General features: G+C 37.1%; 1 protein-coding gene across 1 annotated transcript in view; it reads left to right on the plus strand.

Annotated features, from left to right (window-relative positions):
* Window positions 1-25,145, plus strand: part of LOC111148831 (transmembrane protease serine 11D-like) — a 55,315-nt gene that overhangs the window by 3,644 nt on the left and 26,526 nt on the right. The window contains exons 2-3 of the mRNA XM_022505652.1: window positions 22,282-22,403; window positions 24,384-24,502. Of these exons, the coding sequence (XP_022361360.1) occupies window positions 22,282-22,403; window positions 24,384-24,502 (241 nt within the window). The remainder of the gene's footprint in view (window positions 1-22,281; window positions 22,404-24,383; window positions 24,503-25,145) is intronic.

Here is a 25,145-nt window from a genome sequence, read left to right on the forward strand (position 1 = left end):
AATATTTAAGCTCCAAATTCAAAGAAGACACCACTGGCCCACACCTTCTTAGATCATCTGCTTTTTGGTTGTTTTCTCTGCTCATAATGTTATGACGGGCTCCAGTGAATGATTCATACTTCTGTCAAAGCAAGGCTTATTACCATACATTTGCATATTTGGAGATATTTTCTTTACCATAACCTCTCCCCCTCAGCCTAAGCAGGCAAAAGAACCAATCTTGATGGCTCACACATGGCATGATTTATCCTCCACTAAAATAAATGATGTCTTCTATTTCCCTGAAGCCTGTTCATGTCAGTCTTCGTAAGTCGGGTTGTCTTTGTTTTGTGAGTTCACAACTGAAGGAATAAAATCACGCATATGACAAAGAAAAAGAAGATTCTGATGTTTTTGGTATAATGTCATCCTTTATTCCTTATTCTTACAATGGCTGCCCCTAAAGAATAGAAAAATCAAGACCTATCCCGCCCCTCCTTGAGGATCTGAAGATTAAGATTCAACATCTTTCGAACTAGTCCCTGTAAGAACAATTCCTTTGCCTCGCAAACCATAATTTTATGCCCCACCTCTCTCTGTGTGTTAAGATCATCACAGGTAAGCAGGAAGTCGCTTTCAGACTGAAGGCAGTTTTTTCCCCCATGCCACTCCCCTGACTTACTCCCAAGTTCTGTTGTGAATAGTGATAGGGCTCTGGGATCAGCATTAATACACAGGTACTGGGCATTTAAATAATATGTGTTGACTGGGCACCTATTGACTAAAAAATGCCTCACTAAGTGCTCCAGGAAATGCAAAGTTGGAGGAGAAAGAGCATGTATCATTGGGAGAAAGAGCTGCCAACAAAAACCAGAAGATAATACCTCATACCCTTGAAAAAATTATTTTTAACATATTTTTAAAAGCATTATAATATTTATATAATTTAGCCCAATAAATTATTTTTCCTTTCCATTTATTTCAAGGGAAAATTTAGCAGTAGAGTGAAAAAAAGTATATTGGTGAAGATGGCCATCGAAAGAATCACCTACTTAGGGTGCCTGGGTATCTCAGTTGGTTAAGTATCTGCCTTCCGCTAGGTCTTGATACCAGGGTCCTGGGATCCAGCCCTGCATTGGGCTCCCTGCCCAGTGGGGAGTCTGCTTCTGCCTTTCTTCCTGCATCTCCCCTCACCTCTCTCCTTGCTTATCCCCTTGTTCATGCTTTCTCTCTCTCTCTCACTCTCTCTCTCAAATAAATAAATAATATCTGTTTAAAAAGAGAAAAAAAGGTGACTACAGTTAAAAGAAAAAAGAAAATATCTAAATACATTAGGAGATGCTTTCAGTATTTTATGATATATCTATTCAGTACAAGATGATTCACCCTTTAAAATGTGGCCATTAAAATTGTTAATAATTGATGAATCCATGTAATATATCTGCATGTATTAAGTTTGAAATTACATTAAAATAAAAAGTTATAATGCACATTTTATGCAACTATTAGGTACATATACAGCTACTAGAAATAAAAATTTAATAGTACAGGGTACTCATAAAAATTACATGAAGAATAAAAAGCACAATACAAAGTTATACATTATGATTTAACTATATGAAAAAAACTCGTATGTATTAAAAGTCCTTAAAGGTTAACATGTAAAATGAAAATGGCTTGTTTAGGTAACTTTGTAGAAGACCTTTTTTTTTCCACTAAAAAAAAAAAAATCAGAATATCAGGCATGAGATACAGGATCAATGAAAATATATAAGGGAAGGGTAGAGAGGAACCCACCCCTTCCAGTTCCTCTTGTCTGATAAAAATGTATATAACTCTTTTATATAAAATGTATAAGAAATTGAACACTTGTCTAATTGCAGTCCTTGAGTGAATTCATTAGCCAATAGCTATCAGTGATTTACAAGGTAAAGGCATAGAATTTGAGTTGAAAAGAGTCCTCTAGAACCACCTGATTGAGCGTGCTTTCTCAGTAGGTTAATCAGATTCATAAAGGAATAGTGCTTTTTTTTTCCCCTTAGGCTACACAATTAGTTGGTAAATAAACTAAAACTAAAATTTAAGTTTTAGAACCCAATCTAATTCAATTACACATTCTAATTCTTTAGTATGCAGTGTTTCTCACAAAGTACCTCAGCACAACCTTCCAGATATATTCCCTACTCCCTCCCAACACATGAGACAGAGACGTCCTTTCTCATTTCCACACTGTTCTTGCCTCTGTGTTTTCATGGGCCTCTGTCCTGGCCTGCAAACACTGCTGACATTCCCCTCCTTGGCTCACCCCCATACATGCTCTCACTACACTGTACTATACACTCATCTGCTAACAGCAGCAAGTTAGAATACTTTTTTCAAAACACATATTTGGAAAAAGACAAAGTCAATTTTAGTTCCAACCATACTGCTTGCTTATCCCACAACTCGTATACTTATTCAATTACTTCTCTGAAACTCTGTTTCCTATTCTACAAGAAAAAAAGTATTTCATCACAGAGAAGAATAAATTTAGAGGTAGTAGGACTCATTAGGGCTTGGAAAGGATTTTCTGATCATCCTCAGCTTGCTGTGGCAAAGAAGGAGGTGTATGACAATATAACGCAGACAAGAGTATCACATACCATTGAATTAAAAATAATGACTCTAGGCCATGTGGCGTCATTGCAAGCTTTCATGAAATAGCCATCCCCTGCTATCATGTTTAGTCACAATTTACCAAAATAAATAAAATTCTTACTGATTTGTGAAATTCCCTGTTTCTGATTTCATTCCACGAGTCATGCTATTGGTTCAAGTGATTCCCCCAGACTTGTTTAGCAAGTTAGAGTTTAATTATGTGGGATTTCCTCCTTTGTCTTCAGCTTATTCATAGATCACACATGATGCATGAGAGCCATTCCTTTGTGTAGAAATCTCAGGGAAGTTGGATAGGCAGAAGAGAGGATCTCTTCATTGTTCAGGATCAAAATGTATAGGTAAGTCCTGTTTTTGTCTCCGTAGTTTTAGAAATTTTATTATATCTCAGAGCATGTGAGAAATATACAGAGGTTGAAGAACTTTTGGCTCTGTCTAGCAATCTTCTAGTTACTTTTCCAGAAACTTCACTGAAACATATAGATATTGTTTAGAGAATATGTTTGATTGTTTAGAGAATATGTTTGATATTATTTAAATAAGTTGCTTACAGCATGGCTGATTTTTTTTTTACAAAATGAGTAAACATAAAGAGACAGCTTAGGGTTATGAAAACATATCTTTAAAGAAGGAAGTGTTTTTGTTTTCTCATGCTTTACCCTTCAAAAAGTGATTTTTGGATTTTAAAAACATAATCAGTAAAAAAATCATCTGTTGTTTTAGAATTTTTCCAGGATTCTGTATTTTAACTTCTCTATCATCACTAGCTATGAAATACACAATGAAACCTAAAGTCCTCTTTAAGAAAATAAGATAGTATTGTCTACTTTTCATATACTCACTGCTTCAGTATTTTCAAGTAAATTCTCATTGATACTTCAGGCGAAAAAAACAGTATTTGTTTAGTTTTCTTTTTAGCTAACGAATATTGATGTTCACACATATTCATATAAAAAAAGCAACAAATTGTGTATCATCTACAGTCAGATGATACAATCTCAAAATTACTATATAATGTGATGTGTTTGTATGTGCATCTACGAGTGAACATATTGCTCATTTTGTTTTTCCATGAACACAGAAAAATGTGATACTGAGTCATTTTAAAAAGATGGTAAAAGCATAAGTAATGTGTTAGCTATGTTAAGTGTAGCTGAGTTTACTTTAAATCTACCAAACTTTAGAAAACTCAATCAAAACTTATATTATTTTAATAAAATATATGTACAATTATGTGAATTTGAATATATATACACACAAGTGAAAAATGGGTAGCTAAGTTTCTAACAAGAAATAATTAAGAATTAACAATAATATGAATAAAATAATTTCACATTCCACAATGGATATGATGAATTCATTAAAAGAGGTAAAAAATCCATGAATTTATATACTGTGTCCTCACTTTATGCAAAAAATCACAGAATTGTATTTACTCGTAGACTATTACTTTACAAAGTACACGTGTGAGACTGTCTAATGAGGTACATAAAACACTAATCATTGTATTAAACACTAGTATTAAAGTGGTAAGCTTAGGACAGTCAGTTGAGGGGCTAGCTCTTGATTTCAGCTCAGGTCATGATCCCAGGGTCCTGGGATCCAGCCCCTGAGACAAGCCCCACATCAAGCCCCATGAGGAGCCCCTATGTCAGGTTCCATGCTCAGCGGGGAGTCTGCTTTAGGATTCTCGCTCTCCCTCTGCCCCTTCCCCTGCTCTCTATCTCTCTCTAAAATAGTTAAATAAATCTTTAAAAATTAAATAGTCAGCTTATGAATTACATTTTTTCCATTATTTTCTAAATTTCTATAACAATGTAATATTATTTTGGTAATCATAATACAGTTTGAAATGCATTTTGCTGAAACATTTTATTTTAATTTTGCAAAGAAATTTCTCTATTTTTCAAAAATTAACACTTATAAGCAGCTAAATGTACATCAAAATACCATTCAAAGGAAAATAAAGACAAACAATGCAAATAGTGAAAGAGATGTACAATTTTAGAATGCCTTGAAGCAATCTAATTCCCGAATTGATTCATCCCTACATGAAATATGACACTCAGTCAGAACCAAATTTTCCAGTACAAAAGACTCTTCTTTGAAACCTTGATTTCTACACATCACAGTCGGAAATATTTTCTCTCTTAAATAGTCTGCATCTATTAAAAATCAATTTGTTGTTCCTTTTTTAACCTAAAATTTATGTAATTACCGATTAATTTTGTTCATGGGTTGGTTGGTTTTTATCAGAATGAGATCATCAGGGTTACCATGCCAAATAGATGAAATTTTGAAAATAATGTGGATCTGAAACCAACAATTTGAGGATCCATGACTAGAAAATTATGCTTCTGTCAACCTAAATAAAGAGACTTTTCACTGGAAAGAGGAAGGCATATTCAAATGGACTAGGGAGTTAAAATTACACAATTTTTCATTCTGACAGTTTTACTTTAAAGCCAGCACATCTGCCTGAGTCTATAAGGAATTCTACAAGAAATGAATTAAAACATCCAGTTTCCTTCTCTGCTGGAATATTCTTATCAGCATAAAAACATGCCATGCTATCTCCAATTTAAATCTCCAACTCCATGATTTTCTAATTCCTCCATATGCTCTAAGAAATCAGGGTATCCACATTGGATAAGGGAAAGGAAATAAAAGTGTGTAATATATTTTTTCAGGTAATTCTAGGTAATTTTTAGGTAGTTTTTTGTAGATCTCCAGGTAAACTCTGTGATACTTTTGGTTGAGAATGGGCTCTCTTGGACAATTTGTTTACTTTAATATATAAGTTAAACCCCCAGATCCCTCAGGGTTGTCCTTTCCTAAAGGTTACAAAGGTGGTATATTTCTTTCTTTACCTACCTTGTTCACCCCTCTCCAAAGAAGGAAATCCTACCACAGAGCCCAGGAACCTGGACAGCTCCATTATCATGATATAATCATTATTCATTTCAAATCCCTGGGTATTCCAGATTTTGTCAAGTCTACATAGGGAGTGTCTATGATCCGTACATTATATAAAAAGTATAAACTGAGGTTTGGAAAAATAGACTAAAGATTTATAAGCTGGAATTGAGAATGCAGTTTAAGGAAAGACTTAAGGTAAGGGAGCATATCTCAGCTCAGGAAGAGACAAGTCTCAGCAGAATGCCTCAGACCATAACAAATCTTACTTCCATTTTCTTCCCTTTTGTATGTGCTCGTGATATGATTAACTGACTAAACAGACATGTCAAAGCCCATCAGGTGGCCTGCCTTCTTCCAGCCCAAAACAACATGAGACAAAAGCAGAAAAGAAAGCCAAAACTGTCAAAAATATGTTTCAAACTCTGCCTTACTTCAGTCCTGCTTTATGAATTGCTATGTTAAATTTCAAAAACCATGCTCAAAACTGTAAGTCATTAGGCAAAGACTGTATCTCTTAATAGAAATTAGACAACTGAGTATCAACTTATCTTTACAGTCATGGAGCCCAAAAATTTTGAATTTAAAATTCAGGTTTTGCTCACACAAAAACCTCAGGTTGCATGCTGAAACAGTTACCACATTTAGCCAGAATGTTTTTCTAATGGTGGTACAGGCTGGGAGGGGAGGTGGCACAGAATGGGAAGGGTTGTCCTCTGGAAGGCATTCCCAAGTTATTTCCTCAGAAATTTCTTGTTTACCTGATTTTTATGCTGCTTCAGCCCCCAACATGTCTACAGTTGATACCCCTAAAGTAAGTCAAGAGGACAAAAAATCAACATCAACTATTGTAAGGGAAGTTAAAGATATTCAGTCCAACTCCGCAAAAGGTATTGCTCCAACTTAAAGGATCCCATCCTCTTGAGCAAAGAAAACCTGCCATAACTTTACATTCCAGAGTATGCTTTAAGTCTAAATATAGCACATGCTTATGATATGTAAGATAGAAGCACCATCCTAATAAAACCATTCACTGGGTAACTATCTAAAGTGATCAAATATAAAATTGACTTTGGAAAAGTTTACCCACTAAGGACTAACTCAGCAGAAAGAAAGAAAATGGCAGATGTTGTTGAATATTTACAGTATCCATTTATCAGAGATATGGACAAGTGCCTTAGTGATTAATAAACGGATATGTGAGCTCAAGTTTCAAGGAAGTATATTAAAAAGGGCCAGTGAATGTATTTTTTCTAACCTAGACAAATTTTTGTTCCAACAATCATACTTCTTAGCTGGGATATCTGCCTGAGTTTAACACTGCAAAGAATGGATTAAAACATGCAATTTGCTTCTCTGCTGGAATATTCCCATCAGCATAAAGACGTACCATACTATCTCCAGTTAAACAATAACACAAAGCAAAAACCTCTACCTTGACCTACATCCCCCCTCCAGCTATTTCCTTATTTCTCATTTCCTCCCCTCAACAGCAAAATTCTTCCAAAAGTTTGTCTAGACCCATTGCCTCTGTTTCAATTTTCTTCTCTTATTCACCCTCTTTACTTTTGAGATATTTTATTGGGAAATCTATCACTCAAAGACTAATTTTTAAAATGAACCCCAAAGTAGTCATTATTTATTAAGAAAAATAACATTTCCAGGTAACACCCTGTCCATTAACTGCCCTCTCCCAACCCTGCCCAATCTGACTGTTATCTAGCATGTTGAGATAACATGTATCTAGATAAATGTCCCCAATTTTCTTTACTGTTTTACCATTAATAGACAGATCCCCGAATAACATATCATTCAGTTCTACCTACATTTGAAATTAATATAGATGGAATCAAAATTATGTTTATAAAGTATGTAGTAATGATTTATTTATTCACACAGCTATATGATGTTCCACTGTCAGAACATACTCCAACTTATATATCCGCCCTTCTGCTATTTTGCCATTACAAATATTGCAGCTCTGAACATTCTCAAATGGACCTCATGGCACAAAAGTGCCAGAGTTTCTCCTGAAAAATGAATTTTCTGGGTCATAGAGTGTGTGCATGTTTATCTTGAACCTATTCCCTCTTATCCCACTACAAAATGATTCTCAGCCCTACAGCTGTGAAATAGCTCATAAGTAAATCTTTTTTTTAGAAAATGAAGGTTTCTGAGTAGCAAGACCAGACCTACTGAAACAGTCTATCTGGATAGTGGATACAGGAATCTTTGGTTTTTTTCCAAGCTTCTCAATTGATTCCTATGCACACAAAAACTTGAGAGCAGTTGGCTTAGATGGTAATTGAAGCTGATTGAATGAGATCAGCTAGAGAGAAAGGAGAACACCCAGACAGAGCATGAAGGAACATCAGACATTAAAGGTTAAATAGAGGAGAAGCAACCAGCAAAAGACATTTAAAAGGGGGAACCAGAAGGATAGAAAGAGTATGGAATCATGGAAATTTAAAAATTAAAAAAAAACAGTATTTCAGTTAAAAAAGAATGGGTCAACGGTGGGAAATGTTGCTAACAGACAGGTGTCTTATACTCCCTCAAAAAGAGAGAAGTGCCTTAAGGCAAGGACAAGTTTTTGACTACTTTCAAGATGTCCCCAGTGTTTAGCAGAATGATTTTCTAAGTACTCAATTGCTATTGATTTTTCTAACATTTACTTAATAATCACTGTTAATAGAGTGCCCACCATGTCCTGGGTTGCAAAAAATAAAAAATAAAATAAAATATCAGAGAAGGAGATAAAAAAGACAGACAAAAAAATCAAGAAGCCTCTACATAGCACCACTTAATCTCTCCGCAGGCCAGTTTATTCTGCGTCATGGAAAGTCAGAGTGGTTATTGCTGAAACTCTCTTCCATTGCTATCATTCTGTGATTCTATAGAATGTTATCACTCTTGAGAAATGTCATTTATAAAAAAAAAATTTGCTGGGCGCCTGGGTGGCTCAGTGGGTTAAAGCCTCTGCCTTCAGCTCAGGTCATGATCCCAGGGTCCTGGGATCGAGCCCCACATCGGGCTCTCTGCTCGGCAGGGAGCCTGCTTCCCTTCCTCTCTCTCTGGCTGCCTCTCTACCTACCTGTGATCTCTGTCTGTCAAATAAATAAATTTAAAAAAAAAAAGTTACAGAGGAAATCATGTGTCTACAGAATTTATTTAAAAAAAAAAAAAAAAATTGGGGGCGCCTGGGTGGCTCAGTGGGTTAAGCCGCTGCCTTCGGCTCAGGTCATGATCTCAGGGTCCTGGGATCGAGCCCCGCATTGGGCTCTCTGCTCAGCAGGGAGCCTGCTTCCTCCTCTCTCTCTACCTGCCTCTCTGCCTGCTTGTGATCTCTCTCTGTCAAATAAATAAAATCTTTAAAAAAAAAAAAAAAAAATTTGCTTATTTTCAACTAAAGCTGAGTTCTACCTGAAAGAAGAATGTAGAATTTACCATTTATTGAACATGGGCCAGAGTTCTAAGCACTTTACAAAGAGCATCCCACTTAATCTCACAACCCTCTGAGGCAGGTAATTATCTTCCTTTTACAAAGTAGGAAACTAAGGCTCAGAGGGGTTTTATCACTTGCCAACAGTCAGTTAGTTCTGTCTAATTACAAAAGTCATGATTATCACCATTGTGCTATATTATCTTTCTATATTACTTGTGTAATAATTAAAAATACAGGCTTCTGGACAGGGCTGGTGTTTCATAGAATATTTATATAAAAATAGAAGAAACCCAGTAAATGGAGGCACTGGTTCAGGAGTCAGAAAAGAATCCCTGTGTATGCCGTCTTCATGCCCATGATAGGAGCCATGTTTACAGTATAGGCAGGGCCTCACTCCCATCATCAAATCCAGCTTCCCCGTGTACAGCTCCACTTAAAGAACAGACCATTAAGAACTTGGGGAGGTAGAGTGGAGAACTAATCACCAGTAGCCCTTGCCCTCGTTTATTTAATCAACCACATGCCAACACAGGGCCAAGCACCAGACATAATTCTAGTTCTGTTAACAAATGTTTAACTCATTTGTCCTCACAAAAATCTGGAAGTAGGTACTATTGGTACCTTCATTTTGCAGGTAAGGAAATCAAGGAGGAGTTAGGTAACTTCCCAAGTTCACACAGTAAATAAATGGCAGACGTGGAATTTGAACCCACTCAGCAGAGCCTCAGAGTCTCAGCTCTCAAATGCTCCTGCTCATGGAGGTTCCAGTCTACTAGGGAGAAGAGGTGTAGGGATGGGAGACAAGATAGACCTTGTAAGCAGACAGGCTTGCTTAAGAAACACAGTGTTTGTAAAAACAGAGTGGGCAATAAGAGTGAGAACACCTACCAACAGGAGTGGTCATGGAAATGAGAAGGAGCCTTCCTTTCAAAGGAGGAAAGAACAGTGTGGAGGTGACAACTAAACTCACCGATTCTTTGTTTAATGACAAAGGAGAAAACTGGAGTCCAGAGAAGTGATGTGCCTCATGTCAAGCAATTTCTCTAACACCTCAAGAGTGTTTTATCCCTACTAGACACACTACTTCCCAAGATAAGTGCTATGTCTGCATTTTTCCTAAGCTCTGAGGGACATATTTTGTTGTGAAGGCCTCCAAAACATTAGTTTCACTGTTCATTTCATTATGACACAAAACCATCCGGGGGGAAAATAATACTGAGAATCCCAATTCTTTCCTCCTCTTCTATAGACAATCTGGGCAAGGAGCACCTAGAATTAAATTCAGAAGGTATTTAGTACTAGATGTTTTTGAAATATATTGATGTAACTAAATACTACTCAAGAGCATTCGAAACAGCTAATCTTGGCTTTTACCCATGATTCATTAGAAGCCATCTTTTTTTCTACGAGAACAATATCATGTACAGATATAGTTAAATAGAACGAACTACGATGAACACATGTGGGGTTCTGAGTCCATTCTCCACTCGTCCCCTCCAAGTTACTGGTAATAACTCTCAACTGAGAGAACTATTCCAGGAAATTTCTAGATTCTATCATGCCCAATAACCTATGCCACCCAGATTGTGTTCTTGCTTTAGACCCGTCACTAGTAGATTTTTACTTCTTTAACTTATGCATTTAAAGTTATTTTTTCTTTCTTCTCCCCCATCATTCATAGCACCCCTTCCCTGCCTCCCTGCTTCCCTCCCCAAGCAAATAACATTAAAAACATGGCATATATCCTTCCAAACAAACTAAGCAGGATTTGTTTCCTGGCAATTGTTAATTTTTTTTTTGTATTTGGGTCTATATGTAATAATCAGACCAAACATTGGGGGATGAAGACATCGGGGGCCAAAAATGCTGCCTTGTGCTTATTTGGACTGTGATGTACCAAATTCCCCATGTCTGTGGAACTCCCTTTGTAGAAACAATGAAATATCTAGACACTTTCAATTTAATAATAAAAATTAAGGCACATTGAACTGGAAGTAAGGGCCCCAAATCCTTTACTCACTTATTTTCTGTAAAAAGAAATATGTGTCTAGTTCACCGTTAGGGTCAGCATATTTTGACAAAGTGGTAAGTTAAGATTTTGAACATTTCATAATGACCTTATGACAGAAAAGACCTGTTTACGTCCTTAAACTTTAGGAAACAAAGAAGAAACTAGTATGCTTTCAATAAAGTCACACTTCGATTCTGAATCTACTCTCATCTAATTATATTCAAGGTCTTTGTTACATAAAGTATAGTCCTTGGATCAATAACATCAACCTCACCTGGGAGCTTGTTGGAAATGCAGAATCTTGGGCCCAACCCCAGATTTACTAAATTAAAGTGTGCATTTTAATAGGCAACTCACATATACATTAAAATGTTAGAGGCACTAAACAATTACAATTAAAGTTAACAGCTACAGGGTAGTCTCCTAAGTATCCAGAATGGAGAGAGAGGTAAGCAAGAAGCATCCTTGTATATTTAAATATGAATAAGCATGCCCTGTAAGCTTGGTGTGCCATAGTTCCCTTGTCTCTCCTGCAGAAACAATGCTTTGGGCAAGTTAGAACTCACAGAGCAGCATTTTCGTAACAGAGTTCTGGGAACATGGTGTTCCTCAAAATGTTAGGTCTTTCAGGAATAAATACTTCTATGCTCAATCTTGGGAAACGTTGCTGTCTAGTCAGATCAGGACACACATGGGAAGGAAGAAACAGGAGAATAGGAGAATGTGCAAAGAACAAATGGGTTTTGTCATTTCAGAGACTGAATTTAAATATAAGTTTTCTCTGGGGCTTTCTTCTCCACCCTGACATATGACAGTAATATATGTGACACACCCACATGGATCTAACCAGGCTTATAAGCAATTCCCCACATAGTACTTGTAACTCCACCCCAAGATATAAGAAAATGCAGCCAGTAAGAGCAATGTTATGCTAGAATTATCTGCTCTAAATTGTGTAAATAAATCATTCCAAAACTTTGATGCTTTAACTATTATTTGTAATAAATTGCTTGCTGTCAACAATAATACACCACTGTATCCCACTACCTCACTGATAATTGCATGGCACTGGCACTGAAAATTGAACTGAATACCCATTCTGTTGAGTCCTTGTCTGCTTCTGTGAGTTCAAGCCCACCCTCATCATCAATGATTCTCTGACAGCTTAATAATTTTGTTATTGTAGTAAGTTAACAATTATTTAAAAATGAATTCAATTTTTAATGGCTTTTGAGATGTAATCCCATACCATAAAGTTCACCTGTTTAAGGGTACAATTCAGTTGTTACTAGCATAGTAATGGTAGTTGTACAACCATCACCGAAATCATCCCGATAGATAAATTGAAGTTTAAAAATTTCAAGGACTCATTTCCCAAAGAGCATTTAGACAAGAAAATACAACATATTTAGACTGTAATGAATATTTCCTTGTAATTTCAGAAAGTTGGCAAAATCATGTTGGTTGCTAATAAATGTTACAGTTCATCTTCAGTCAAAAATAAATTTAAAAAAGGAAAGGAAAGGAAGGGAAATAATAAAGAAGGATGGGAGAAAAACACCTATTTCTTGAAAACTAAATCCAGGTCGGACAAAAATGTTGTTTGGAGGAAAATAGACACAGATGCAAAACTTCAACTAAATAATTGTTTATTGCTTAGAACCTGCTAGGTTCAATGGCTTTGTCCACAGCTACGCTCTCTAGACCTCAGAAGAAATACTGACATTGAACAGCAGTGCCCTCTAGAGTACATGCTAGGCTCTCCCTAACATTAATTAGCAAGGTGATAGGTAACCTGTCTTAGGAATTTCTGTCATGATAGTTGCTGTTGAAACACTAGGCATACATTCTTCGATAATGGTAAAATAAACATTGTTCCTATAACTTTGTAGGTAGATGACTTCTAGAGAAATACACTTAAAGTATCGGCATCATGAAGTCTGAGAAGAAATATTTCCATCTGTTCTGTTGTTCTCAAATCGCCTAGGTAGGCTCACCTTTGTAGACCATGCCACAATCTACCATAATGTCACTGTTTTTATTTGCACACTGAGAAGACTCCATAATCTCAATCACGGAAGCAAGAACCCACCCTTTGGGTAACTGTAGATTCCAGCAAAGATAGCCTTTCTTATAAAAGCAAGTGTATATTAAGTGTAGCAGAGCAGTAATCAGAATATGTCTCTAAGCCCTTAACTGGCTCTATTAGTCAGTAGTCTTCAGACATCTTCTATTAATAATTACACAAGACTGACTATAATGTAAATCTCCTAACACCAGGTCTTTATCCACATCCCTTAGAAATATTTTTATAATGTAAAAATTAAACACAATGCTCAAAAGTCAATTAAAAGAATCTTATATCTTAAATCTTTTATTTCAAAAACATGACTGGTATTAGAACAAAGAAAATCTCATAAAAGAAGAAATCATTTTTTTTAAAAGGTTTTATTTATTTATTTGACAGACAGAGATCACAAGTAGGCAGAGAGGCAGACAGAGAGAGGGAGGGGGAAGCAGGCTCCCGGCTGAGCAGAGAGCCCGATGCGGGCCTCGATCCCAGGACCCTGGGACCACGACCTGAGTCAAAGGCAGAGGGTTTAACCCACTGAGCCACCCAGGTGCCCCAAGAAGAAATCATTTTTAATTGCAAAAATTTCAACATCTACTATGTTTATTGCAGAAACATAAAGTGAACATATTAACAAGGAAAATATTACAAAACTAAAACGATTTTTTGACTTATCAGGGTCCAAATAAATTAATACACTATGATGGAGCATGACCTATAATACATTCTTTCTCTAGTAGTTGTTTAATTCAGCCTCAATCACTAGGATCCAGTGAAATTTTTCTAAATTAGGTAATAATTGTGGTAAGATATCTTGAAATACATTTCAATACTATAATAAAATAAAATGGAGAAAGAATGCCCACGGACTTCCAGTATATGAAAATGATTCCTTCAAGTTTAGGACCAATTAGAAAAAGATGAATAGAGCATCATTAGGGACGGCATTTCCTCCAGCAGTAAAGGTAGCTTTGCCCTACTGTGGACACATTCTCTCATGGGTTTCATTCTATTATGTGAATTATTGAAAAGAGTCTGAGATCTAGAGTATATCCTGAGTCCTAGGAAAGAAAAAAACTTAACTAGCCTGTGAAGCAATTGAGCCTATATTCTTAACTTCATTGGCAGCAGGGTCTCATAAAACATTAACAACTCTCAACTCCACTACTACATGCTTACGTACGCGCGCGCGCGTGCACACACACACACACACACACCCTTACTCACCTATTAATCGTATCAACTTGCAAATTTCGTGAGAAGACTTTGAATCCTGGATGGGCTTTCCCTATAAGTAGCAGATTCCAGAACTTCTGCACATCATTTCAGATCTGCTATATACAGTTGTGAAGTTGTTGCAATGCACAAAATTGCATGGCTCAGGGGAAGACTGAAAGCTGAGATGGAGACTATGCTCCCTGCCAAGCTGTGTGTCCCAGAGTATAGCTGCATACAGCCCAATGAGCACCCTTTCCTAATTGCCTCTGTCTCCAGAAAAGCTGATTTTTCATAATTCTCACCCAAGTATTACATAAATTAGCTCAGGTCCCTCACAATTTACCCAGCCTCTGTATCCTCAGGAAATATAAAGTGATTTATATCCTCAAGGAATGTAAACGTCTTTAAATGATACCCAAGATAAAAATAAATTAACAAGTAAATCATTGAATTAAAAGAAAGTCCAATAGTGCATTCCATGGGTACATGCTCATAAAGCGGTATGGGTTTGTGATTCAAGGATAAGATTCTCATCTTCCACATGAACCTAGAGTTTTTAGAACGCACAATAGTTTAATAAAATAAATATATTCACAAAGTCTTAACTGTGGCACCAACTCTGCCACCATCCAGTTACGCAATCAGAATAATCCTCTTGTGTTTCTCTTTTACATTGCACCTGAGTTTATCAAGAACAAAATAATAATAATAATAATAATAACTTAAGAAAGAAAGAAAAGTATTAGACTAGATCAGTGAAAATTTGCTAGAAATAGAAGGGGATCCTTTTCTCCCATCCCAAATTCAAACAGAAAAGCTATTCCATTTAATCTGTTTTCCATCTCTGAGCTTCCAAGCAAGACCTTATTTGAAGACAGTGTTTCTCAGCAAAAATAATAATAATAAATAAAAATAAATAGGGCACCTGGGTGGCTCAGTGGGTTAAAGCCTCTGCCTTCGGCTCAGGTCATGGTCTCAGGGTTCTGGGATCGAGCCCCGCATCAGGTTCTCTGCTCAGCAGGGAGCCTGCTTCCCCCTCTCTCTCTCTCTCTACCTGCCTCTCTGCCCACATGTGATCTCTGTCTGTCAAATAAATAAATAAAAATATTTAAAAAAAAATTAAAAATAAAAAAATAAAACATTGAATTAGGTAGTCCCTACTGCCTGTCTAGTGGTAAACATTTAGAGTTAATGAAATGGACTAAAGTAAAGTAAATCCCTTTACGTTGGAACCATTTCTCATAGTCTTCATAACTCCAAAGTATAATGTAAACACATACACATATTCAAATATATGTGTTTGTATATCCTGCTATAGACACAGATCTATAGCAATGTTTTTTAACTTTCCATTTCTTAGCATCAACCGTAAGGCAGAGTGATAGAAATGAATAACAACATGATAATTAACAGAAAAATCCCCTCCCATCTGATGTGGACATTGCAGTTTGAGCTTGACAGACCTGGATTCACATTCCAGCTCCATCGCTTACTAGCTGAGTAAGTAAGCTTCTCTTTCATCATCTGTAAACTAGGCTTATTTACAAGGATTAAATTAAATGATGTAGAAAAATTCAACACAGTGCCAGGTGCACAGCAAGCACTCATTAGATAGCAGACATTATTCTCCAGTCTATATTTTATTTGTCAATATTTAAAGCAAAAATGCACATCATATAATCCTACATCAAGTCCCTCCAAACTCTAGTTAAATTATTTTTAAACTCTTCTTTGCAGTGTCATTCCTCAATTTTTTCACAAATAAAACCCGATGTGGACTCTGGAATGGGTGTTGTGCTAAGGATGAGACATGTCCTGACAGACAAGATGCATGTCTACTTCTCAGAAGTTATAGCCTAGAGGTGGGCGCAGGCAAGAAAATCGTTGTTTCCCACATGAAGTAGGATAAGGACTAGAATAGAGAAATTCACTGGGAATTATGAGATCAGATGAGGGGAAGCTAGGAGAGAAGAAGGTATCTACTTGGAGGGAAAAGAAATATGGTTGAATTACCTTAAGAACAAAATGGGAATCTACTGGGCAGTTGAGGTATGAGGTTTTCTAGGCAAAGGGTCGTCACACACGGAACTGGCTGCCCCATTTGGCCTGGCTGGGTTAAGTAGTACATGAGGATATGGCAGGAGGTAAAGAAACAGAGATGACTGTGAAGGGATTTCAGTGCCATTTGGAAGGTTTGGATGCCATCCTAAGGATCTTTTCTTTTTTTTTTTTCTAAGATTTTATTTATTTGACAGAGAGAGATCACAAATGGGCAGAGAGACAGGACAGGGGTGGCGGGGGCGTGGAAACATAGCAGGCTCCCCGCTGAGCAGAGAGCCCAGTGCGGGGCTCGATTCCAGGAACCTGAGACCATGACCTGAGCCGAAGGCAGAGGCTTAACCCACTGAGCCACCCAGGCGCCCCCATCCTGAGTATCTTGACAATCTATAGATAAATTTCAAATGAGGCAGGGGAAGAAGAGAGTGTCAGAACCTAAGATTTAAATTCAAAAAACTCGCTGGAAGGATTTGAAAGGGTTGATTAGAATGAAGCAAAATCTTGATTTCAATCTAGATTCCTCTTGTTTCCATATCTCATAGGTAATCATCAGCAAATCCTCTAGGTTCCAAATTAAAAATAGGTCTAAACTAGACACTCCTCACCACCTCCACTCCCACCTGCTCATCTAAACTTCCATCCCTCCTCACCTCAGCTACTGAATGACCGAAATCATGCCCCTGCTCCATCCCATCACCCGGAGTGATCCTATCAGAAAAATAGATGTGATGTCACTCCTTCGCTTAAAACCCTCAAAGACTTTTTATTTTACCCAGAGGGCAGACCAAAGCCCTTGTATGCAAAGCCCTAAAAGATCTGCGCCACCTGCTGACTCCTACGCCCATCTTTCTGACCTTGTCTCCCTCTCATGCCCACACCTCTACCTTGCTCATTCCACCCCATCTAGCTGCCCCTTGCTGTTTCTCAAATTTACAATCCGAGTTCCTGGCTCAGAGCCTGCTCTTACCTCTGCTGAAATCATTCTTCTCCAGGTACCTTCATAGCTCGCTCACTCACCTGCTTCAGGCCTTTATTCAAATCACCTTCTACCATGGCCTTTCTTGGCCACGCTACCTTAATTTTCAGTGCCACATACACACTTCTTTTCCCACCTCTCTGCTTTTTCCCTTATTTTACTTACTCATTTCTGTCTCCCTTCACCATTAGAACTGCTGTTTGTCTGTTTCTTTCATTGCATTCCAGCACCCAGAACATCGAAGTCACTCACCAAATGCGTCTTGCATTAACTAATTAACGACTGTAGTTGATGGAAGCAGGGAATCGGTCAGGAGGCATTGCAAGTAATATAATTCAGGCCATAACAGCCAAAATTAAGAACAAAATAGAGGTTATAGAAAAAGAAAGATAAGGATAAGATAAGGACTTTGTGGTGACCTCTTGAATGTGAGAAAGACCGAGAGCGCAGATGTAGCTAATTCCTAGGTCTCCAACTTAGGGTACCAGATAGATAGCAGTGAAATTCACCAATTTTAGAAATAGTGGGGAGTGTAGTACTGAGGGAAAAGTTCAGTTTCAAGGAGGGTTCCTTTTTTTTCATCTTAGATTCCACTTTATTTGGTAAAACTCAGAAACTCACAGCCAATTCACAGCATCTCACCTCCTTCCCTCTGAGAAAGCAGTTCCCCAGAGACACAAAACCTATGGCTTGGGTATCACCCACCATCCCCAGGTTTTATACTTGGGCAACTCATAACCTGATAGTCAGGCTTCCAGACCTGAAGCTCTCAGGCAACAGAGAAATCAAAAGGAATCTCTCACTTTAGAGACAATGAACCTATCCCACCCTTCTCCTCCCCTTACTCACAGCCTCCCTGTACCCCAGCTTAAATAAAAAGATAGCAGAGGACAATGCATGAGTGTATCTCACACACACACACACACACACACACACACACACACACACATACACACACATACAGAGAGAGCTTCCTTTCTGCCCAAGAGCTGCAGAATCCCTCCCTGGGAGGACAACTGGCAACACCAATCAAGGCTTAGTGGAGCAAAGTGCTGTTTGGAATCCTCTGAGACTGGTAAAAATCCAGAGAGAAAATAGTTCACCTTCACCCCATTCCCAGACCTCTCATATTTAAGGAGGTTGTAAAGCATCCAGAAGATATCTGGTGATAACTAGCAATGATGGCATCAAGCTCCAAGACAGAGGTCTGGGCTGAGGATCTGTCCTAGAAAATGTTATCCTAGGGGCGCCTGGGTGGCTCAGTGGGTTAAAGCCTCTGCCTTCGGCTCAGGTCATGATCCCGGGATCCTGGGATCGAGCCCCACATCGGGCTCTCTGCTCAGCAGGGAGCCTGCTTCCTCCTCTCTCTCTCTGACTGCCTCTCTGCCTACTTGTGATCTCTGTCTGTCAAATAAATAAATAAAAATCTTGAAAAAAAATAAAAGAAAAAAAAAGAAAATGTTATCCTATAGAGTGCTTGCTGAAACTATGGCATAAAGTGGGATTATGGAGGAAGAATGCTTCGCAGGAGAAGACAACTGTGGTCCAAATCTTTGTTATGGTGACACCTGAAATGTAATTTAAAGGACACAAAATTGTCTAAAAGTCCTTTACATGTATATGCATCTGAGTTTACAATTACCCTGTCACTGTTTTCCTCCATTCTTGCAGATAATGGAAATTATTGCCAATGGCTCTATTAATCCACAGCCCTATATTGGCTGTAACTATGTGTCATTTGCAAAGATTAATATTTCTAAATAATGTTGATATATTAATGTAAGATTTACTTTCAAATAAAAATTAAATCAACAATTATTTTATCGCACACTTACTATGTGTAAGACAAAGTCCTAGCACTCAATGGATGTTGATCCCCTCTGCTTCCCCCAAATGAAGTCAGAAGAGCTGGGAGTCCCGAAGCTTTTCTGTCTCCTATAGTGTGAGGAAGAACATGTGAAAGGAAGTGCATGTGCTTTGATTCAAACCAACCTCGTTTCAATTTTCAGCGGTCCCTCCTGAGTAATTTTGAGTTATTTACTCTCTAAGCCTCACTTTCCCTATCTTCAAAATAGGATCATAATACCCGCTTTACAGCTGTGAGGACTGTTAATACACATGTGCAGTACCTGACACTTAGACTCCCAAAACTATAGAATAAGTTTTGCAGCATTAATGTAACTCTTCCAAGTTAATAAGAGAGCAAACAAGAGGGGAAGGCTGGTTCAACATGTTACAACTGAATTATTTGTTTTGCTTTGTTCAAAGGCAATCTCACTGATCAGGAACAGGCTTTAAAAGCAGTTATTTTCTTGCACAGATTTCCATTACATTGCCTCAAAATTCAGTGTTTGCAAACATGTTACCTCCAATAGTTTCAAAGTAAATACTGTGCACAATTTAGTTTGTGTTGGCATAAGCTTTGTAATCAACCGTATACAGAGGTTCAATGACAAGTTGCGCTACCAGAAGAGTAGATATTTCTTCAGCGGTTTCTGCAGGGTGCATCAACCCATTCTTATGCAATTACTTATGGCTTGTGGGATTAAGGTGATTTGAGCTCCACACCCTTTGTTTATTGAGTCATATGTCTCCTGGTGCTTTTTAGTCATTGAGTTTAAGGTGTTTTCCATGAACTGAAGCAAAGTTGGTGATAAAGTCATTCCCATGGGAGCCTCATCCGAGCTAAACCAGCACATGCTGACTCCAGCCTTTGTGTTTTTTCAACCTTCAACTTCTTGTTTCTCACCACTTCTCTCTCCACACTCATAAGTCTTGACACATTAGTTCATCTCTGGTTGAGGAGAATGATCTATCAGTTTGGAAATTATTCAGACTTTTGGGTTTACCCTGGACTCCAACTCTGTCTCCTTTTGACTCTGCCACTACTCAGCAGACACTAACATTTACTGAAATCACAAATGCCAAACAGCGTGCATTTGTGATTGTGTGTCATTTGCACAGTGACCACACATGGTAACAGATAAGTAAACTGAGTCTCAAAAATCAACAAATGTCAAAGTGCCAATTTCCTCCAATTTGACGTTTAATGCAGTGGTGGTTTCCAGATGCTGGGCTCTGGACCAGTGCCAGTGTAAGTCAGTTTTCACGTATAGCAAAATGAACAAAGAGCGATGCGGTAAAAAAGATATCACAAAACTAAAGCTACATTATTCATTGTTTGCTAGCCTGAGACTATGTCCTTCCTACTTCTAGGCACGTAAATGCCCCTTCATTAGATGATGTTTGAGCATGGTCAATTTTTGTATGATTAATGTGTTTGTTCAACAAAATTGAAAGTCGGCAAGTCTCAGTCTGCCTCTAACAATCTCTTGATATGTTACTGGTCTCAGAACCACAGAATACGATGTGCCGATCTCTTGATATGTTACTGGTCTCAGAACCACAGAATACGATGTGCCGGTGATACACTGTAAAATACCAGGAAGTGTTTCTGAGTCATGGAGAGCCCTAACAACAACAGGCAGCCCTACTATGAAAACTAAATGTCTGCAAATCACTGACTCTCAGAACCTTCTATTCACACTTACACCAGAAGATTGGCAAAACAAATAGGAAAAATGAGAAACTAGATTCTTGCTAAATGTAACTGTTTTTCAGCTATGTTAAGGCTTTAAATCTGAAATGTGCTCAGAAGTTAACACTGCAAGAAATACTTATGATATCATAAATATTTATGAATCACCTATTTATGGCAGTTACTCTGCAAAGTATCTGAAACAGAAGCATGCATACTGTCTTTCCCCTCCAGTGGCACACCGCCTAGTAGATAATCTATTTAACTAGAAATATATTTCCTAACATAACCTCATTGATCTTCAAAGATCTTCAAAAGATCTTCAAAGATCTTCAAAAATCTGAGACAGATTTTTTTTCTTTATTTTTTTTAAGATTTTGTTTATTTATTTGACAGACAGAAATCACAAGTAGGCAGAGAGGCAGGCAAAGAGAGAGGGGGAGGCAAGCTCCCCGCCGAGCAGAGAGCCTGATTCGGGGCTCGATCCCAGGACCCCAGGATCATGACCTGAGCCAAAGGTAGAGGCTTTAACCCACTGAGCCACCCAGGCACCCAGAGACAGATATTATTAATCCCACTTGTCAGACTAGGAAAGTCTCAGATGAATGACAATATGACCTCCAAGCAAACAAGGGAGAAAAGAGAGATTCACACTTAGTTCTTCTGGTTACCTCCCTAGTGCAAGTGTATGTGGTTGTGGGGAGGGAGGCAGTGAAGAAGATAGTACCTGGATCATGTACTTAATAATTACCAGATACCATATTAGTACAAATCTACTGGCTTGCACTGTAGTTTACAAATTCATGGGGGAAAAAAAATAATAAATCACACAAATCTTCTGCTGTTGGGACAGTTCTAATTCATTTCAGAGGTGAATTTCAGAGTTCAGGCTTGTTACTCTCCTGGACCTGAGCACTCAACCTCTGGTCACACCCCTATTTTTAATAATACAGAGAATATGACAGTGAGGAATGCTACTGTTCTGACTCCCTCCACCCCTCTTCTCACCCAGAAGGACTCCTCTTCTGTATACCACTGGGGATGGTACTCAGTTAAGGGAGCTTTACCATACATAGTAAGTGTCCAACATAAGGTCTTGGGAAGACAACAAAACAGTACAATTAGTTGTACCTCTTGAGAACCTCATCAACTGACAGAGGAAGGGAAATAATTGCAAAGCATAAGTCCGATTTACTTATGCTTCTATCAAACTACCAAAATGTCAGCATTTTCGTGCTGAAAAAAAGTTTGAAAGAAAAGTCACTAAGGTTCTGGTCAAGAATCACGTTGTTTCCTATATGGAGAGCTATGTTCAGACTAAAAGACATAGGAAGATAGAAAATGTTCATAAACCCTAAAATAATGGCTTCCCTGAATGAAAGGTTAGTTTTTGATCATTTTCTCTTTTTTTAAGGCCAGCACGGGTGCCGTCAACCTCAAGATTCCTGAATCCCTGTGTAGTGTGTTTTGTTGTTGTGGCGGGGGTGGTAATCTTGGCAGTAACCGTAGCCCTACTCATCTACTTTTTAGCTTTTGGTAAGTACTAGAAGACTAAAAGGACCACTTTCCAAACCAAATAACTAAATATACCTTCAGATGAAAAGTTTGGCATTCTTTCTTTTATTGCCACTATTATTTTTTAATGTAATGTAATTGTATGTCTTATATATCCTTAAATACATGTTTGTGTCTATATTTCCCTCAATCAGTACTTTTTTCTCTTCTCTTTTTTTTTTTTAGAATAAACAGTATTACCCAGACAAGAATTATTCTAGCCAAAGGAAAAAAAATCTCTTGATTCTTTTCTGATACTAGAATTTGCTGATTTTGTATTCTCATTTAATATCATGATTTCCACTGATAAAATTGTAAAAGTGAAATATCGCAAAGAATTTTAAGTTTCAACATTAAAAATTTGGAAGTATATGTTAAATCATGATCTTTCTCCTCATAAAACAGTCTTGGGAGAACAGCTACAAAAGATGAGGAGAAAAACAAATTTTAAAAAGGACCTGTTCATTTATTATTTCTCTTAGTATTATTATATCACAAAAATAAAGGACACATAGACAAGAAGCAATACAAAGAATACAGGATACCCTGCTTACTCACAATGTTCTTTAATATCTCAGTGAACATTCTTTCAGATGTTTTAATGTAGATAAAGAAAATTGTGTCAAATTCCCTAAATAATATATGCTATAATGTGCTTTTTTCATCTAAAAATGCATTTTGGGATTATTTTATTTCAACTATAATTCTGTTAAATCATTTAAATCATACGTGTGGGTGTGTGCTTAGGTATATGGGTATGAATGAGTGTAGAGAGACAGAGAGAATATAATTTATTATATGTTCCATAGTAAATAGGCAAAATAGCATATTTAAGTGAAAGTTGAAAAATTCTCAATGGCACAATAAAATTACCAGCGTTAGGAAAGCCAGTAATAATAAATAATCTTTTCAATCAAGCTAATTATAAAATTGTGGCTACATTTTTCTGTCAAATCACCTGGGGGCAGCTACATCTAAGGTGAATTACAGAGGTAAGAAATCTCAAGCTCCCAATTAAATTAATCAATTTTCACTTTTAGTGGTACCATATTGTCACACAAGTGGAGGAGTCTAGGTTCATCCTCTGCAGAATGTGTCCCAGTAACCATTTATGGCCCTTAAAAGACTTGTCCCTCCACCACAAAGGACTATACCACCCTTCCACCAGGATCTCTAACTCTTTCCCTGATATATATACTTTTCTGCATGAATTATGCTTATGAATGATCAAAAGATTTTTCCTGAGACAGGTTAGGTTATTATATCCATGTTCATAATGTTTCTAAGATATATACAGTATGTTTTAGAAATATTTACTTTCTTCACCCAACTGAATATGTCCTCTGGCAGACATTTTTTGGTGGAAATAATTCACACTGGACAATCTATTAGTTATTTTATTCAAACGTTTATTTTCTAGCTTACTCTAAAAAACTAACAAGTCCCTAATTCCTCTAAAATGATTATTATTTGAAACAATTCTTAAAACTATTCAGAATTGCTTTGGGTTATTCTTTAGTGATAAATGAATAATAGCATATTATAGACATTCATTAATACTTCTTGATGAATAAATCTGCAATCACAAATCTCCCTAAAATATAGTAAAAATGAAAATTATGATACTTCTGATCACTTTAATTTCACAAATAATGCTGCTCTGATTTTCCTATATCCTTAACAATTTCAGATCTGTCAGTTTTTTAAAAAACTGAAAGAAAAATAATTTTATTATAGTTACATTTATAGTAAGTTTGGGGTTTTCTTTAAGAGAAGCAAAAGAAATTTTTTTGGATGAGATACTATTTAACTCTTCCAGGAGAAAGATAATCATGAAAACAACTATTCATTTAAGAGAAGCAAATTTTTTAATTGTATAATAGAGCATCCTATAATCCTGGATAAATTGAAGTTTAAAGTACTTAGTAGTGAGACTGATTCTGCCTTTTCTTTGCTTTACAGATCAAAAGTCTTACTTTTACCATAGCAGCTTTAAAATCCTAAATGTCAAATATAGTAATCAGTTAAATTCACCAGGTACACAGGAATATAGGGCTTTGAGTGGAAGAATTGAATCTATGGTAAGTTAATTTTGTCTTTGCTCTTTATTCTGTCATAAAACAAATTTCGTAATAAATCTAATATTTTGTGATCTATTTGTAACTGTTAAGTGCTCTGCATATTTTTCTTCCCTGAATACTGAAAGATGTGTTTCTTTGTGCTTTTTCCAAGTTAATTTGCTAGTATACTGATTCTTCTTTACTTTTTTTTTTTAAGTCATGAGTGAAAAGTGCTAGAAGGCTCTTGAGTAAATTCATATTTTATATGATTATGACTTCAAAGGCTGGAAGTCTATAGTTCATGCAAGTTGAGCATTTACTACTGCTCCCCTTGAGATTGCCTTTTTAAATCCTTTCCATTTGGCCTTCTTCCCTTTTTTCTTACCCAACTAATACACAGGTAGCAGGTGTTAAATGACATGTTTGCACGTCAATAATAACATAGTTTAGACAACATCCTACTCTGGCTCAGTGATAGACATAGGAAATATGCAAAGCAAGGTCAGGCTTTCACTTGAAGAGGCCCACCAGGAAATCTCACAAGTGGACCCTTTGCATTCATTTATGACCAGGGCCAGAGTCTGGCCTTTAGCTCACACAGTCAGAGTTGACCAGTCTTGAGGCTGCTTACTTAGCTTTTAAAGAGTCTTAAGAATATAAATTA

Source organism: Enhydra lutris, unplaced genomic scaffold (genome assembly GCF_002288905.1).
Source record: "Enhydra lutris kenyoni isolate GAN:26980312 unplaced genomic scaffold, ASM228890v2 scaffoldscaffold21, whole genome shotgun sequence".
Lineage (NCBI taxonomy): Eukaryota > Metazoa > Chordata > Mammalia > Carnivora > Mustelidae > Enhydra > Enhydra lutris.